This window comes from Myripristis murdjan, chromosome 6 (genome assembly GCF_902150065.1).
Source record: "Myripristis murdjan chromosome 6, fMyrMur1.1, whole genome shotgun sequence".
Taxonomy (NCBI): Eukaryota; Metazoa; Chordata; class Actinopteri; order Holocentriformes; family Holocentridae; genus Myripristis; species Myripristis murdjan.
Window position 1 is genome coordinate 31,911,826 of NC_043985.1, and position 18,714 is coordinate 31,930,539.

The window sequence follows — 18,714 nt, forward strand, 5'->3', positions numbered from 1 at the left end:
AAAGGTCAGAAGACAGAGGCAAACACACAACTAAAGATAGCTGTGCTGGTGGATCTATAAAGTTTCTGTTCAACACTTTACTCCAAGGCAACGCCTGTCGAAATCTATCACTCAAGTTGCCATGGAAATTGATCATGTGATCAATTTCCATGGCATGGTGATCATGTTGATGCTCCCCAGGGAATGAACCCTGTCAACTCTGGTGACCTCATGACCTTTCCTCTACTGCCATCCTCAAGCCAAAATGTCAACTTTGTACATGAGATGTCACAAAATCTGAGAATGATGTTTGGCTCCCCAGAGGAAGATTCCTCCTCATTTTGATGACTCATCACCTTTCCTCTATAGCGCCACCCTCAGTTTTGAGATTGCATAATTTATTGGCCAGATTTCACTAAAACTGGATGAGTCCATCAGGCAGCCAAAAGCGAGCAATATCGACTATGAGGCCAAAATCTCAAACTGATATTTTAAAGACTATTTTGCAGATTGTCATGAAATTCAAAAAGCACGTTCATGCTTCCCGGAGCATGCACCCTGTCAGCTCTGGTGACCTCATGACCTTTCCTCTGGCTCCACCCTCAGGTCAGTCATGTGACTTTAAATGTAGTGGATGGATTGCTGTGCAGTTTTGCTGAGTGGCTCCCCGGAGAATGAATCCTGTCTGTTTTGGTGATCTCATCCCAACTGCATGTAATTCAGTCACAAACGTGAAATTATACTACTTTAACTCTCCCACAGAGAAGAACACACATACAATTTTATTCACTCTGTTAATTTTAGTAACTTTAGATTTTCTCTCGCATTATCCTTAACCAACCTCTCATTTTTCACCACACCAGCAGGGAACCAGTGGCAAAACACACGCTTGCGGATAAGTGACTGATAGATTAATCAACAATGAAAATAATATTTAGCTACAGACGTAGTTTGGTCGGGAATCAAGACGAGAATAATCCTGTTTTATAAAATGGACCTTAGTGTTTGAATAGTTGTTTGGATTGTGAGTTTGCATCATGAAGTCTGTGGTTCACTTGGTGGGAAGGAGGCAGGGTGAAAGCTTGTAGGTTACAGGGCTGATGTCCAGTGTGTTTGTCTAATCTGCGATAGCCCGCAAGTCCAGGATTGGGCCCTGTCCTTCAGGTGCTGCTGGGTAATCCTGTTAGCTCGGGCGAGCGCCGGCTAAATCCCAGCAGAGCAGCAGGACTGGCCGCACGGCGCTCTGGACTCTGGACTCTGGACGCCACAGGCATGCAGACCCACCTGTAAACACACAGGTAAGCAGCACTCCGCTCTTATTCTGATACATGATGAACTGCATGGTGTGTGTGTGTGTGTGTGTGTGTGTGTGTTGATAATGTGAGTGGTTAAGGTGCTTCCTGCAGCTCTGGGTCCAGACTCAGTGGTGCTGTGCTACAAGAAAAATGTGTTTTTAAGGAGGAAGTGGCTCTTTCTGGAGTGTGTCTGACTGCAGAGATGTTATGTGTTGACATGTGTAGATGTTTAGAGATAGTTTCCCATGTGTGGCCTCATCTGGGGACGGAAAGATATTAAGCATCTTCATTAAACTTAAAAAAAAAAAAAGCTTCCCAAATCAGTGGAATCAGAACAATGACGAGAGCTTCTTCCTCTCATCGATGAAACTGTTTGTTTGATTGGTGAAAATGATGAGTGTGTATCAAGCGTTTAGCAGCTAATCCAGGTCTTAGGCAGTGAGGGAGGCAGTAGATTAGGGTGTGGGCAGAGCCGCACCATGTAATCCAATACTGCAGACTGCAGATTAGGCCAGGAGAGGCTCATTTGATCTCTGCTGACTGGGACAGTATGTCAGAAATCACACAGGGATCAAACAACCGGCAGAAAAAAAAAAAGAACAAAAAAACACACTTTTGTTTGCCAGGTTTCTATGAACGCGGTGGATCTGCGCAGATAAAGACGTCAGGTATTAGAGGGACTCAGCGCATTAAAGAATGAATCACTGGGGGCGTGTGGAGGCTGTAATCTGTCTCTTACAGCATTTTAAAGCTTTGGATATCCCTAAAACTAAAGACGCTGACATGCTGTGTTCAGTTTTTAAACACATTGTTGGTGCGTCAGTTCTTCTTTAAACTGGCAGCAGAGCGTCACCTGGCTCAGTAACACCACACAGAATATTGGAAAGTACTCAGCCAACAACTCGACAGAGCTTTAATGTCATGCCGGGAGGATTAATCAGTTGATTGATAGTCGATCAAGAGAAAATGAGACTGTAATTTGGTCATTTATCAAGTAAAAATACCAAACCCTTGCCTGTTCCACCTCCACGGTGCTCGGATTTGCTTGTTTTTCTCTGTTTCATGTCATTATTAAACTGATGCATTGAGGGTTTCTTTGAGCATTTCTAAGACCTCACTTTGGGGTTTGCACATTTATCATGTAATTTAATATTTTAGCGATAAGTGAGTGAGGATGTCAGCGCTCTTTTCATGAGCCCAGGAAAGTTAAAAAAAAAAAAAAAAAATGAATGAAGAGGATCAGAGAGGGGGAAAAAAAGAAGCCGACTGATGCAACAATTACTTCTGCACTTTTTCCACCTCGTCACGATGCAAATATGTTTTTGCAAACTGTTGCATCAGTGGTCCTGCCTTTGGTATTTCAACCGTTATAGAGTGCAAGTTCCTTCTGATCCATAACATTTTTAAGAGTGAAATGATGAATCAACTGATGGTAGAGACTGTGGGCCAATCAGAGGCCATATTTCTGTTAAAAAACAAAGGAAGACAGGACTTGTTGAGGTGCTGGAGGCTGTAATCCTTGAAGGCCCAGAGCCAAAAACATGATGCAGGGCTGGAGGAGGTGTTTCACCTCCTGTAACGCCACGGCTCAGCTGATCTTTTTGGCCTGAGCGGGGACACGGGACGGTTCCCCTTGGCCTGGGACAAAGCTCAGTGTTTGGCCTCACCTGTTCCCCGTCATGATCCACCAAACCTACCTGAGCTTTTTGGAGCTGCGTATGAAAAAAAAGCTCTGCATCCTGCTAGGAGGAGGTGGAAGCCACAGAAAGAAGCTCTGAGCTGAAAGTTATATTTTTAGCTTGATTTTGGGTTTATGGAAACTTGTTCTTCTTAGAGTTTCGGGCGTTTAGAAATAAACAACGGCGGCAGCTGTCCTGGCAACTGAGTCTGAAATCCTGCAGGTTCGGTGGCTCGCTGCCCGCTGCTGAAGTGGATTAGCTGAGCAGATTCACTGGATAAGCCGGAAGCGTGGCGCTCCTGCTCGCTTTTCTGTGACTCAGTTTCTCAGATCAGCTCATCAGCCGGCGAAACTCCCTCCTCCCGTTTGTTTTTGACGTGTTTGCTCTTCCTCCCTAACCGATTTAACCCTCTGTCACCTGTGGAGCCGCACAGGAAAGCAGCTTAAGTCGCTGCCGCCGCCTGTTTGGTTCTCCTGTGGCTCTGCTGCTGTCTGACCTCTGAACAAATGAACACCAAGCCTGTTTTTAGAGATACACGTTTTTCACCTGACAGTTTCCATGAAGCTTCAGTCTCATTTTTAGTCTTTGCCAAAGTCAGACTCTTTTCCTCTTGCCGGTCTAAATGTTTTGAAGTGACACAGTCGTCTACCTGTTTCACAAACGCCCAGAATAAAAACCAGAGCTGCACCAAAACAAAATGCTGTGTGCAGGGAGAGGGGGGGCCAACGCGAGGCTGGGTGTCCTTCGCAGGACCTGATTAGCCGCAGTGAGAGCCCCCTCTGACATGAAGTGGCCGCCCCAAGCAGCTCATGAAAGAAAAATGATTGGACATTATCGTTTTTATGATCATCAACAACATCTGAAGAGCGGCTTCACTCGCCCCAAATTCAGGCTTTGACTTAATGGCCAAATTTGGTAAACAGCTGATTATGACTCTCTCTCTCTCTCTCTCTCTCTCTCTCTCTCTGTGTGTGTGTGTGTGTGTGTGTTCAACAGGATGTTTAGCTGGGTGGTGAAAGTCGTCCCGCAGCCCCCTGATGCCCCGGGGACTCTGGGAGATGAGGCTGCCAAGACCTCTGCTGCTGTAAGAGCAAGCACACACACACACACACACACACACACACACACACACACACACACACACTGATCAATATCTGAGAGTAAAAAAAAACTTCCATTAGTGACGTTCTGTTTTTTTCTTTTAAAGAAACTAATATTTGTTGTGAGGAATCCCCAGATTTGGTCTTCTGAAAGTTCAAGTTCATGTTTATTTAGGAACTCAAATCCCTGTTTAAAGTCTCAAAGCCCAACAGGCTCACAGGTTTACAGCAAACAACACAGGAGGGGCGAGGAAAAAAAACAAAAAACAAAAAAAAAACACTCCTGCTGTGGTCTGATTGGCTGATTAGTTCATTTTGGCTCCTGCTGCACACCTGGAGGGGAACGCTGCTCTCTCTGTGCTTTCCCCTTCATCCTCTTTACCTGGTATCAAATTACAAATAAATCTTCTTTATTGCAGGAAGGCCCATCACAGTATCAGACTTTCACTTCACGATTATGGCCAAAAGATTTCGTTGTCACAACATTTAGACACAATCAAATCACATTATCAGTCCAATTCATCTTTAACCTTCGTTTAATGTGTGTTTTGTCTCTTTTAACCCTAACCCTCTCTCTCTCTCTCTCTCTCTCTCTCTCTCTCTCCCTCTCTCTCATCTGTAGGAAGTGTCCAGAGGTAAAGAAGGTGAGCATTAGTTTCCTGTAACACACACCGTCTCATTGCTTATCCTGCACTTGTGTTGAGTTTTCTTCACCTAGAATGTGTGTGTATATATGTGCATGTGTGTATAACTAATAATAACAGTAATAATAACCTTCATTTCTACAGCAGTTTTCCAAATAGAGTCACAAAGTGCTTTAAAGTCAAAGCCACTAAAAGTCAAAGGGCAAATCTAATAAATGCAAAAATAAAACACAAAGATAAATGAAGTAATAAACAGCAAAACAGGAATATAACCAGGTGACTGTGATTAAAAAAAAAAAAAACACTCAAAGTGATAATAAATAAAATTAAACAATGAAAATATTTATTGTAAAAGATGCAGCATGTAAAAGATCGTCTGCACCTGCATGAGTGCAAAATTTGAATTAAAATTATTTTTTGACTTTATTTTGCAGTGAAGAACCAGGAGGTGAAGAGGATAGAGGTGAAGAGCCCGCCGGTGAAAAACACCTCAGAGGAAGCCTCAGAGGAAAGGTAAAGCACCCTGTGTGTGTGTGTGTGTGTGTGTGTGTGTGTGTGTGATAATAGATAATGAATGAGAGCTAACGAGCGCTGTGTCCTCCTGCAGTCAGACGCAGACCGGCGTGCTGGGCTGGCTGTCCAACGGGTTTGTGAGCGCCCTGCCGCAGCCCAGCTCCCCCGGGCTGCACCGGGCCAACTCCACCTCCGGGGTGAGTCCCAGTCCCAGTCCCAGTCCCAGTCCCAGTCCCAGTCCCAGTCCCTGTCCCAGTCCCAGTCCCAGTCCCAGTCCCAGTCCAAGTCTGCTTGACTCTGTGTGTCTCTGTAGCATCAGTGTGTGTGTGTGTGTGTTCAAGCTCAGGACTCAGCAAGGTGCCCTGCAGCTGTAGTTGTTAACCAAAGATAATAGAAGAAGTCCTCGAATCCATTTAAAGTTGCAATACCATAATGGATAAAATACTCCAGTAAATGTAAAAGTCCTGCAGTCCTAATGTTCCTTCAGTAAGAATAACACGTCATTTCATTGGGCTGTGAATTTCATGGGAGGTAGGCGATAACTGGCAAGTAATTTCCTTAAAATCACCCCCAAATCACATCAACATTTACCTCTATAAAAATCTATTAAATCTATTGAAAACCAAACCTTTTACATTTACTGTGTCACCAAACTCACTCCAGATGAAGCAAATCCCTTCTATGATAAAAATGAAACCAGGGTTGCCACTGGTTGTGAAAATCTGTGGATTATCTTGAAATCCAAAAACTGACTTTACATGTGCAGCTTGAACGCAGCTTCAGTGCCGTTTTAGAGTTTTACAGGAAAACCAGCAAATAAAAATAATAAATTCGGTTTGTAACAACATTTGAAATGATCAGAGTGAGTCTGATGGCGCAGAAAAAGTAAACACAGCACACTAAAATGAAGTGTAACCAAAGAAAAGGAGCATCCACAATAAAATGTAACTCAGTCTGACAAGTAAAAGTAGTCTTCCTTTCAGAGAGTTGAATTACTACTGCATTAATCTATAAGACGTATTTAAATGTTAAATGTTAGCTCTAACTGCTCCATGTCCATATCCAGCTGTCACTTAAATGTAGTGCAGGAAAAAGTACAAGATCTCCTTCTGTAATGCCTCTCAGGAAAAAGTAGGAAGTCTCTCAAAATGGAAATACTCAAGAAAAGTGCCAGTACTTCAAAATGTTCAAAATGACACTTCAACACAGTAGTGGGTTAAATACACAGAATTACAGAGACTGCATGATGCTCTGAGTTTTGTTTCAGAGGCTTCTCCACCTTGACTATGATAAAGTTCGACGCATGACTGTCTGTGTCCTGTGTTACTGACCCAGAGTTTGGTTTCTGCAGCATCTCATTTTTTTTCATTCCATCTTTTTCTTCTCTCTTTTCCACCCATCAGGCGGGAGAAGATGGAGAAAGGTACTGTACGCTCCGGGGGGTGGTGGATATTTAGAGGAATATTTAGATCGAAGGGTGGGATGATCGAAACAGAATTCAATTCTGATTCTATGGGTGGGACCCGTCGGTGACCCCTCTCTCTCTCTCTCTCTCTCTCTCTCTCTCTCTCTCTCTCTCTCTCTCTCTCTCTCTCTGGCAGGACCGGGGTGATCAGCTGGGTGGCTCAGGGTTTGACCAAAGTGCTGCCGCAGCCTGATGAGAAGTACAGAGAGATCCACATCAACGCCAAAAAAGTTGATGAAGTAACGGAGGTGAGCGACATCATCACATCATCACATCATCACATCATCACATCATCACATCATCACATCATCACATCATCACATTGTGTCTCCAACAATAAAAGAAAAAGTCCTTTAACGCCGCAGGACACAGCTCCCGTGGAACAAATGACCATTATTAACTGTGATTACATGGACGTGAGAATCCCAGGTATGAGGCTTATCCCGGTTTTGATCATATTTGGGATATGACATCCGGTTTTTCATATCTCTGTGTACATGGTAAACACTGGTAGATAGATAGATAGATAGATAGATAGATAGATAGATAGATACTTTATTCATCCCGCAGGAAATTCGCAGTTTTTCAGCAGTATCCACAGATTACAGATTAAATAAATAAAAAATAAAAAATAAAAAATAAAGAATAAGATCTGAGTACAACAGAATAAGATCTAAGTACAACCCAGTGTGCAAAAAGCAATGTGCAAAAAAAAAAAAAAAAAACATGTGCATGGGTGTGTAAAATGTGCATAGAGGTAGGTCAATGTGCAAATTTCGAAGAAATATACAGTATACACATGATAAATAGCAGTAAGCAATATAAGCACTATAAACAAGGATTGTAAAAAAAATAGAAATGGTATCCTGGTTACTGTGTTTACAGCACAAACCTTTAATCTGATGTTCCTCTGTAGCCGTTAACCTGAATTTGGTTGCGTTAAATGCCGACATGGTGCCGTGGATTCGGCCCATCCACCTTATGACCAGCAGTGGGATCAGATGTAAACACGCCGCAGTGTCCCGGTGTCCTTCAGAGGAACTCCAGCTGGCATGATCAGGTTTCTCAAAGCCAGGATAAAGGCTGATCCAGGTTTCTGAAATCAGGATGTAACGTTTACATGCACAAAGACACAAACAGGACACTTCAAAAACCCGATCATACCTGGGATACTCAAGTCCATGTGAACACAGTCCACCTGATGAGAAGGGAGGGAGGGGACGGGGAACCGGCATATTTGTCCGATACTGGGAAAGTTGAACATGTGTCAGAGAAGACGTGCTGCACTTCTGCCACCACCTGGACAAACGTGGTCATGGTACTGCAACCCTGTCTTAAAAAAATCTTAATAGTCACAAATTTAATCTACAGTTTCATGTCCATGGACAGAAGAATTGTCATTTTTTTGTTCGTGCACATGGACACAAGTTTAATTTGTGAATTCTCCCTTACTGGCTAGATTCTGGTAGCTTTAGCCAACAAAACGTGGTTAAAGTTAGCAGGAGGTCATGGTTTAGGTTAAGAAAAGGGGGTGGGAGCCGGGAGATGCACCAACATGTTTATTTGTCTGCATCTGAAGCTGCTAAAATATTCACACCTCACTGAAAATGGTGAACCAGCTCCAGTCTGATGATTAGTCGACCTAGTGGGCCTTTAATTAAACAAGCAGTCCGAGCATCATCTTGACACACGTGTCCTCTGAGGTTCAGCTGCTCTACAGGGTAAACAGCTGAACTGATCCTGATGAAGCCAGACGACGTTCAGAGCTCTCGTCTTTGAACTGACTTGACACAAGCAACTTGATGCCACCTGAAAGGCTCGTTAGCTTAATCATGTATATGGATTAAGCTCACGAGGGCATCACAGGCTCCTCAGCCAGATTAAATCCCACTGTTAACTTTCCTGCCATCTGAACATCTCATCATTTGACAGACAAAAGTACATCTTAAAACTATTTCTGCTTATTTCTAATAAAACATTCAATTTACTTTCTTTGTTACTGGATATTTTTGTCATACAAAAGCGCACCAACACAATTCTGTGATTTCATGTTGCTGTCACCATCACAGTATTACAAAATATATCAAATGTGATGAATATATAAGAGTATAATGTGGAAGGTGATTGCTCTAAACAATGTTTAGCCTGTTTATCCATGATATTATGTGGCATTATCAACCCAGTTTTGAGGTTTTCCCTATTTCCAATGCTGAATTCTATGTATAATTCCTAAAAAAAAAAAAAAAAAAATTCATGCATTGTAAATTATTCTTGTAAGAATAAGCAGTCCCACATAGATTTAAAACTGTGTGTAAATTGTACATGAACTGTTTTCTCACTCAGGAGGGGCCGGTCACTCAGGTGAGTCAGAGCAGCAGCAGACGAACTCGCTGTGATGTGAACGCCGTTTTCACACTGAGGTCATGACAATCTGAGGCGGACCTGAAAAGGCCGCGGAGAATTCAACCCGCCTGAGGTGGTCTTCATTTAATTCAGACGACAGACGGCCTCAGAAAGCTCAGACCGGAGCGCCATGACCTAAAACTGTGCTGCACGGTGCTGAGAACGACAAGTTTCCGGTGTCAGCACGGTGCAGACGAGAGTGTGAAACTGCTTTTTTTTTTTTTGGTGTTTGTTCAACGTGCCGTACAGTGTCAGCTAGGGGTGTGACGCTTTTGCACACACACACCCTCGAAAACTGTGATTCTGCAGCACTCAGTTCGGTGTGTGACGTGATGTGAAGGTTTTACTGAGTGGGATGCAAAATTACAGCAAACATTATGAGTCATGTGGAGCATTTCTCTTCATTCATAAGAGCATTAAAGTGAGGAGGCTAAACCGTCACACCCCTGGTTCACACATGGAAACACGCTTACTAACGCACTCAAGTGTTCCAGCTGTCACAGTGTTTGTCCTCAGCTTTTTTTTCGAGGCTTGGTGCCCTTGTTTATTGTGGAAGACAATAAACATGTTTGCCGTTGATGCTGTGTTGATGCTGTGGTCCAGTGCATTTTAGAGGATTTTTATCCTAGGATTTAAGTGGGCTTGTGCAAAAAGCTTCTGTATGCAGACCCTAAAAACTCTAATGTAAGAGGTTGCTTAATTTCATTGAAAATAGACAATTGCTAAATAAATAAGTAAATGAGAATATATTCATTTCAGTTCAGTTCAGTTTATTTATTTACAAATCATTTGAGATACAAATACCAGTTATAGTCAGTGTTTAAGTTTTGTAAAATGGGACTCCCCAGAAGCTATCTGTAGCTTATAAACAGGGGCCCAAAACATTAAAAAAAAAAACAAAAAAAACAACCATACATTACATAACAAAACAGTTCCTTATATAACCTACTCTAAAAACTAAGATCCCCTCGGATTCCCTAGATACAGAGATATTCACATAAAATCAGCACATCAGTTATACATGAGAAATACATACATACATATATTCATTCAAGTGAGCAGTTCATAATTTAGATCCTCAGCAGTTTTTTTTAACAGTTTCATAATACATATAATTAAGCATAATTAGATAGCAGCTTTTGTTTTAACCTCTTTTTAAATATAGACAGAGATGCAGACTCTTTTATAGTGCTGTCAATCTCATTCCAAATTTTTGGACCTTTACAGGTTATACTAAAACTTGTACATTTCAGTTTCCTTTTCTTTCCCTTTAAAAGTTGTTATTGACTCTTACAGGCCTATTGTGAGGGAACGCTGTTTAAACTAAGAGGCAAATTATTTCAAACCTCTGTGGCCGTGAAATTTAAACTCTTTAAAAAATATGGATTACTGGCATTTGCTGGTGTGACGTAAAAAAAGAATAAAATAGAAGCGGCTGTGTCTCTCATGAACTCTGCTGGCTTGAGTTTGAAAGTATTTCTTTTTTTTTTTTTCTGTCCTGTCCCAGGTGTTTGATGCAGAGGAGATGCCAGGTATGTTGGTGTTTTAGCCTCTTTTAAATGTGTATTTGCCTTTATTTAGTGGGATTGATCACTGATGGAAAAAAAAAACTGTGTGAAAAGTATAAAATGTGAGAAATTAGGGGCTGAAAATGGGTGTCACCTCACTGTTAAACCAAATAAATAAATTCATAGCCTACATCCACAAATAAAATATGTTTAAAAATGCAATAGTGCCTCTCAGTGCCCCTGTTAAATCTGAATAAACTTGTAATAAACCTGAATAATTTAGGTTTAGTCTGATTGGTCTGAAACCTGAAGGTCTGTTGTCTGATTGGCCCAGATTACGACCCCCTCCCGCACATCCCGGTGGTGGAGATGGTGTCCGAGGACGAGATGTCTGAGGTGGACAGCCTGACCAGCAGCTTCCCCCCAAGGTACGCTCACAGCAGCCACACACTACACATACACACCTGCACACCACACACACACACACTCCTGTTAAAGAGACAGTTCACCCAAAATACAAAAAAAAAAAAAAGATATTTTCCCATGAGTTTCTTTCCAAAAACAATGACACAGATATAATACAAGACATAATCCACAGGGGCGAGGAGTTTTGTCAGGAACTATTTCCTGCCGAAGAACACCAGCAAACTGTGTTTATTCCTACACCACATGTACTATAGTGCATAAATGCTTACAATACTACCAACCATTTTCCAAAGCATTCTGCGCTTTTAGATGCTGCTGAATGAGTCTGACTTGAAACCTGCTTATGGAAGGGAAAAGTCCTGTGCTCATTTATTTTTGTAAAAGTGACTTTACTGTGGAGCACGCTGATCTGAGGAGTCTGCAGTTCCTCTGGTGGCTTCATGTGCCGCTGGGAAGCTCCTCATCTTTGTTTTTATTCCACCTCTTGGTTCTGTATGTGGGATTCCCTGCACAAGGCTGTCTGCTGTAGGAAGCTCCGACTTCTGAGACTTCCAAGATGGAAAAAACGAATTCCCTCCTTGGTGGCCAGAATTTCATTTATTTATGTGTCTATTTAAGGAGGAAGCATCCAATTCCACATCATCACAACGTCTGTGTTTTCTTATCATTTGTCCTCTGGGTTTGATTTTCCATGCAAGCAGCACATGAATGCAATGCTGACTTCGAATGCCACAATTCCCAGCAGCACATGAACGCACCAGAGGACCTAATCGTGCAATGACAGCTTAAGTGGATGAAAGTAAATTAGGGCAGGATGCTTGCTCGGTGATGGATTATCTGTCTGAAGCGAGTTTCATGTCTCTGCAACTTTATTTTTGCACCAGAAAACATGATCCTCCTTAAACCCTGACAGTGTGTGCACCTTGTTCTGTCTGTACACACACGTACACACACACACACACACACACACATAAATACAGGTCAAGCACACTATAGACATGCGCGTGACTCTCTCTCTCTCTCTCCCTCTCTCTCTGCAGGGTGGTCAGCTGGATAAAGCAGGTGATTCCTCAGCCGATTCTGCTGCCTCCTGGTGCCGTGCCCCTGGAGTCAGCAGCCAAGACCAACTGCCATGACAAAAGTACAAACAACACACACACACACACACACGAACTTTCGCACACACACACACACACACACACACACACACACAGCAGCTGTCCATGATGTCTGAAGTGTGTGTGTGTGTCTCTGCTCCCCAGTTGTGTCTCCACCACCCGAGTCTCTCAGTGGGATCTCACTGGACACTGACGGCAAGGCTGCAGGGTACGTTCTCATCACGTTCTAATGACGTTCTCACGTTCTCATGATGTTCTGACGTTCTCATGACGTTCTCATGACGTTCTCACGTTCTCATGATGTTCTAAAGTTAGATAGATAGATAGATAGATAGATAGATAGATAGATAGATAGATAGATAGATAGATAGATAGATAGGTATACTTTATTGATCCCAAACTGGGAAATTCACGTTACGGCAGCATCATCAATAAAAAAAACATAAAATAAAATTAAAATTAAAATTAAAAGTATATACAATAGAGACTAAATATACTAAATATATCCACCAAAGACAATAACGGCTAAGTATATACAATAAACTAACCTAAGAATATGAGATGTTTAAGTGTTGAAATATAAGATATACCGATGAAATAATAAATAAATAAATAATAAATAAAAAAAAGTTCTGACGATGCTCTGACGTTCTCATGACGTTCTCACGTTCTGATGATGTTCTGACGTTCTCATGACGTTCTCATGTTCTGATGATGTTCTGAGGCTCTGACGTTCTGAAACTCTTAGGTTCTGATGACGCTCTGTTGCTCTGACATTCTGACGTTCTGATCCTCTGACTCATTTTTTTGACGTTCTGCCGTCGACTGACTAATTGATTCACTGACAAACTGTCTCAGTGCCAGATGCATAATATTACTCTGTCTAATTATAGTATTCAGTCCACTAACATGAGAAGCCAGAATCAGAGGAACGTGGTGTGTGTCAGGTGTCTCACATGCCACTGCTCAGAGTGTAAAGTGTGTAAAAAGTGTGTAAAAAGTGTGTAAAGTGCTGGCTTTGTGTCTCGTCTCTCTCAGGATGGTCGGCTGGTTCGTCTCAGGTTTGGGCCTCAGGATGCCTCAGCCGGTCGTCCCTCCCAAAGACGACGCTGTGGTGAGATTCAACACACGCTGAGGGGTTTTAACCCTTTATAGGGCACTCAATGAAATACTTTGAAATTCAAAAAAACAACCCTAGACTGTTATTAGTGAACATGACATGACTTTATTACTTGTATAAAATTTTTCAAATATTTCATTTTCCTATAGAAAATCAGAGCCAATGAGATTGGTCAAATGCCACAAACATGTGACCTGGGATGTAGAGCGATCTTTGCTGATTGGCTGGGTGAAGACCAAATGATTATTGAACTAACTGAGACAGGGGATGGGCCTGATATGTAAAATTTTTGAAATTACCAAAAATAGTCACTTGCCCTATAAAGGGGTGCAAATACGTTCATTTGTCTGTTCCACTTCCTTAATCTCACATTTTTGCATTGTGATATATTGAATTTCAATATATTGTAGCGGTTTGGAAAATGAATGAATGAATAAATACATTGTCCCATCATCCCTCTTTACCATGCATTATAAAAATTCCCCGTCTTCCTTCTTAGCCTGTCTTTTTTGTCTGTATCTTATGAAATGCATGCTTTGGGTCTGGGCTCACACTAATAAGAATTCATTTCATAACACAATGTTTCTCTCTCTCTCTTTTTGCTCTCAGGGTGCAGCTGAAGTCCTAAACAAAGGTGAGTTTTATTTTATTTTCTCGCTCCATGAAAATAAATCCTGAGTGCCGATGCAGCACTGATCCTCAGAGCTGCCACAGTTCACAGTTCAGTTCAGCAGATCCATGCCATGTAAATTATTTCCAAAAACATGTTTTACGTGAGGACAGAGCTTTGCATATAACTGGACAGAAAACACCTCTTCAATTGCTCAGGTTGGGGGGGGGGGGGGGGGGGGGGGGTATTTTAAGTCATTAATCGTGCCAGACCTGCATTCCAACAGTGTCTTCTTCAGAGTCACTGAGGCCAGGCTGCTGTAGATCAGTGTAAATAAATTCATCCATTCACAATCAGTTTCAAGAAAAAGTGTCATCTGGAGCAGCCAGTGCCATATTGCTACATATTCAAAACTTATACAATGATACAATAACAGAAAAACAATAGATGCAATAAAATCAGCACATCACAGGAAACAGGACAAATCCATTTCTTCACTTAGGCTGTGAGGTTTGATGGTGTTGAGTGTGTGGATCAAAAAAACTTCCCTACAAAACAGTTTAAACGCTGTTTTTGACATGAAATATTGAGCACAGGTGTTACTGATGATGTTAATCAAGGGTCAAGTGTAGCAGAGCCTTCCCACTACAGCAGAGCCCTGGCTCTGTTAGACCTAAACCAAACAGAACCTTCATTAATGTAATGTCATGTGCTTACCCTGCTATTTCATGTCAAAATGGCTGCTGTGAAAAATGTCTATTAAAATTGCACAAAAAACCTGATTGATTACATGATTACTCTTCACTTTGCTCAGCGTCTTCCCTGAAGTTTATGGAAGGTCCAAGAGAATTCTGCATTTGGGATATTTATTTTTATTATTTATTTATTTATTTATTTATTTATTACCTTGGGACTGGACATTTTTTATAAATTGCATTGTAGGCAAGCTTTTGGGATCCACACATTCAACATGAATGAAGCCTAAATGAGGAAACGACTGTCCTGTTTCTTGTGATGTACAGATTGGTTATGTTTGTTATGTCTATTGTTGTATTGTTGCACACGATTTAAAGGAATACTCCAATAAAATTCCCTTTTTCTGTCTCAGACCCAGTCTGAGACCAGATGTTGGACACCATCTTCACCTCTGTACGTCCCGTGGTTCAGTTCCTGTGGGTGGCATTTCGATGGTGAAACTGTAAACTCATTCTTTTCAAATCCACGTGATCCACTGTGTAAGTCAGGCTAACGACTCCCATAGACTTCAACTGTTTATGCTAAACTAAAAGGAAATGCTACCCACAGGAACTGAACCACTGGACGTACAGAGGTGAAGATGGTATCAAACATCTTATCTCAGTCTGGGGACGTCAGAAAAAAGGGGATTTGGCCGAAAACATTGGAGTTTTCCTTTAAACATGTGGTAATGAGGCATTGGCTGTTACAGGTGAGACCTTTCATGGCCCACCTGTATCAAATAGGTGGAGTTTATTTAAGCAGATTTATGGCAGACGTGTGTGTCTCAGTCTTATGAGTGGCACCAGCAGATTTGTGCGGTTATATGAGCGCGCTTTAAACGTCACCTGCATGCATCCTGTTTCTGAAAGGCGGCACATCGTCAGGCTCTTCGGCTGAGGTGCAGATGCTTCATTCACTTTTGAAATTATGGTCTCTCTGTTGACGAAGCGCCCTCTTGTTTCTCCCCCTTTAGTTTTTGAAGAGGTGTTGTGGAAGGTTTGCGGTTTGAGCCAGATGGTCGGAGCCTAACTCAGTCCCTCTTCTCCTTCTGTTTCAGGGGGGAAGGCGCTGCGAGCCCCTTAAACAGCAGGAGGAGACGACTGGGGGACGCTCCAATTCACACACACACACACACACTTACAAATAAAGATAGGCACACTGTTGGAGGAACCACACACACAATGTACAGCAACCAGGCAGCTGTGAAACACCACATGAATACTGAGACATACGAATGTATTAAAACTTAAAACATGTGCACAGCATGAGATGTGTAGTGTACACATGTTCTGAAATTTGCTTTGGTCGACTGTGATTGTGGATATTTTTTTTTAGCTTAATTAATTAGATGGTTGTGTCTGTCCTGAGTACTGTATATCTTTGTAATGATGAATTTGCACATTCTCTGTTAAATACAGAAATACTATCAATCAATCAAAATATTAGATAGGGTTTTCAGAGAAAGGATTCCTGAGATATATTTTTCTGTTAGAATATTTAATTATATGTATGCGATTGTTGTGTGTATTCATGTTGCCATTTTCATGTATAACAAAATAGAGCAATAAGAGATTAAAGCACCGAATTAAGTGCAAGGGCATCCCTGCCCGGAAAAAATAATCATAATAATAATAATAATTTCCCAGCTGACTGACAGAAATCAGGACATAATAATTGACCGTATGTGGCAGCTAGTTTATGACTGAGTTATTTGTAAAAACTCAAGTATAAACCAGATCTCTATTTCTAAATATTCACTGGATGGAAATGAATGTTTGAAGTTTAGCATTTAGGAAGTTTTCATCCACTAAACCCTTCTCGTTGACGATGTCCTGTGATTAGCCTAAGGTGTGCAAAGTCGTTTTTGTTCCAGACGTTTTACTGAGAGTTCACCGTAGAAAATAAACATGTAGGATCAGCACATTCAGGCCTGTTCGGCTCCAGCGGGTCTGCTGTGAACTGTGAACTGTGGCGTAGACGTGGGACTGTTTCTCAGCTTTGTTCCTCACATCTGGTTTGACTGGACTTTAGGCAGCTGTACTTTATTACCTGTCTGACTTAGAGAGAGCTTCACTATGACAGTATTGATAACACAGTGTATTTATGTGTCAGGATATTGCACCCAGAATAAATGTTCAATGAGAAATGCTTTATGTGGTTATTTTGTGCAAACCTTGCCCTGTGTATACACTGACTGACCAAAATCTGTCAGTGCAAACGTCATGCAAAGTTTTGCATGACAAACAAAATAATGCTTTCTTTCTAGCTCTTTTAAAAGTGGTAGTTTGTATTCTTGTCTGCATCGTGGTGTTTGTTTCTGTATACGAGCGTGATACATCCACCGAGTTTGGTGCATTAAATCCTTCCCTGACATGAGAGCAAGAGCTTCACTGGGAGTGTACTGCTCCAAAATGAATGAAGTAGATACAGACCAGAAAACAACTTTAAACCCCGCTTGTAACACATACAGAGCTATTTTCACTAAATCCAGACAAAAATCACCTACTAGTGATATGTATAAACTTGAATCAGCATTACTCTGACAAACTCATATTTTATGGCTAGACAAGCTCTGTCTGATGCCCGAAACTGCAAAGATCTCAAATAGATATATGGTCCCCCACAGGTTATGTGTCTCCAAGTAAAAACAAATCCTACATCCCTCCTGCATCCAAACCCCAAGCAAAACCCAACAATATGCTCAGAGCCATGTCACTAAAGTAAAATTAAAATAAAATAAAATAAAAAGTCTACTTCCACTACATTCTTGTCTCTTGCAAGTCCATGCAAAATGACCGTTGCCGCCTTCTCACAGCTTCGTACAAACTCAAACCTGACATGGTCCTGGAGGATGTGGAGTCAGACAACGAGGGGAAGGGGGAACAAGAGGACCGGTCCAAACCCTCAGCAGCCTCAGCACCATCTGCAGCGCTGGCTCCTCCATCACCTGCAGCAAAAGAGCCTCAGCCAACACATTCCAGCTCAGGGCCAGCGCAACTGCAACGACCGGCATCGGAGAGCGGGACAAAATTCTCTCAAGAAGACGCTGAGACCCAGACGGGCCGCTGGACGCCGTTTATCAACAGCATAAAGAAGGAGGCTGAAGATGTGGCCATAGCGACTATGGAAGAACGGTAAGGGGGGATGGGGCATGAAGGACCACAGGTGGTTAGAGCTGCAGCCCTCAGTGGACTGCAGATTGAAGTCCAGTGACCTCATGACCTCACGTCTTTTTCAAAAGCGAGTTAAAAACATTAATTTTCTTCTTTTGTGTAACAGCAATAACAGTCGTCTTACACGCCCTCGTAGCTCTCCTGTCCGTCTAGTTTGATCCAGGAGTCAACCGGCTCCTGCCCCACAGTTTGGCAGGATTTATCAATCTGGAAAACTTTAATACAGTCTTGCAAAGCTCTTTACCACCCATCAGATTAAGACAAGGAATATATGAGGCTATAATACTGTGTATTAACATTAGTCTTTCATAAACCAGTGAACAAAAGGTCTATGTCTTGAGTCCGCAAAGGGCCAGAGCATGAATTTAGACATTGTCACCTGACACCTAACTGAAGGATTACATGGTTCTCTATGAGTTTAGGAAATACTTTGACCTTAGTAATGGTTTTAGTCTTTTATCAAGAAAAAAATCATACTTTTGCTTATTTAGGCTTCACTAAAATGACTAATATGATAAGATTTCTTTACTTGTCAATATTTATATCATTATATAATTAATACTTTGGTTTAATTTTGGCTATTTGTCATACTAAGGAAGAATTTTGAAGACATCAGTTCAGGCTCTGCTAACTTCCCATGAGACTTTGTGATGCTTTGTACAATATAATGAATCAACTAATCAAACAATAAATAAATAAATTAACAATGAATCATTAGTTTCAGACCCATTATGAAACATATTCCATTGCAGTGGAGTCACATCAGTGTGCACCATCTTAGTCTCCTGCAGGAGCGCATTGAGATGGTGCGTATGGCCGAGGAGGTGGCCCGGCAGACGGCTGAGATGGCTATTAGACAGATGGCGGCTGAGGGTCAGTCCATCAAGCTCTCACTGGGGAGCCAGGAGCTGCTGGAGGGCCCGGAGATGGAGTAAGAGTTTGT

The 18,714-nt window shown here is 41.8% G+C and overlaps 1 protein-coding gene across 1 annotated transcript in view; it reads left to right on the top strand.

Moving 5' to 3' along the window:
- Positions 1 to 2,113: 2,113 nt before the first annotated feature.
- The window catches only part of LOC115361017 (cyclic nucleotide-gated cation channel beta-1-like), a 43,544-nt gene continuing 26,943 nt past the window's right edge, over positions 2,114 to 18,714 (top strand). The window contains 15 exon segments of the mRNA XM_030054253.1: positions 2,114 to 2,248; positions 3,950 to 4,037; positions 4,676 to 4,697; positions 5,132 to 5,210; positions 5,305 to 5,407; positions 6,614 to 6,633; positions 6,812 to 6,923; positions 10,586 to 10,610; positions 10,921 to 11,014; positions 12,053 to 12,153; positions 12,275 to 12,338; positions 13,169 to 13,244; positions 13,860 to 13,884; positions 17,414 to 17,732; positions 18,553 to 18,702. Coding sequence (XP_029910113.1) covers positions 2,241 to 2,248; positions 3,950 to 4,037; positions 4,676 to 4,697; positions 5,132 to 5,210; positions 5,305 to 5,407; positions 6,614 to 6,633; positions 6,812 to 6,923; positions 10,586 to 10,610; positions 10,921 to 11,014; positions 12,053 to 12,153; positions 12,275 to 12,338; positions 13,169 to 13,244; positions 13,860 to 13,884; positions 17,414 to 17,732; positions 18,553 to 18,702 — 1,286 coding nt within the window. The 5' untranslated portion in view covers positions 2,114 to 2,240.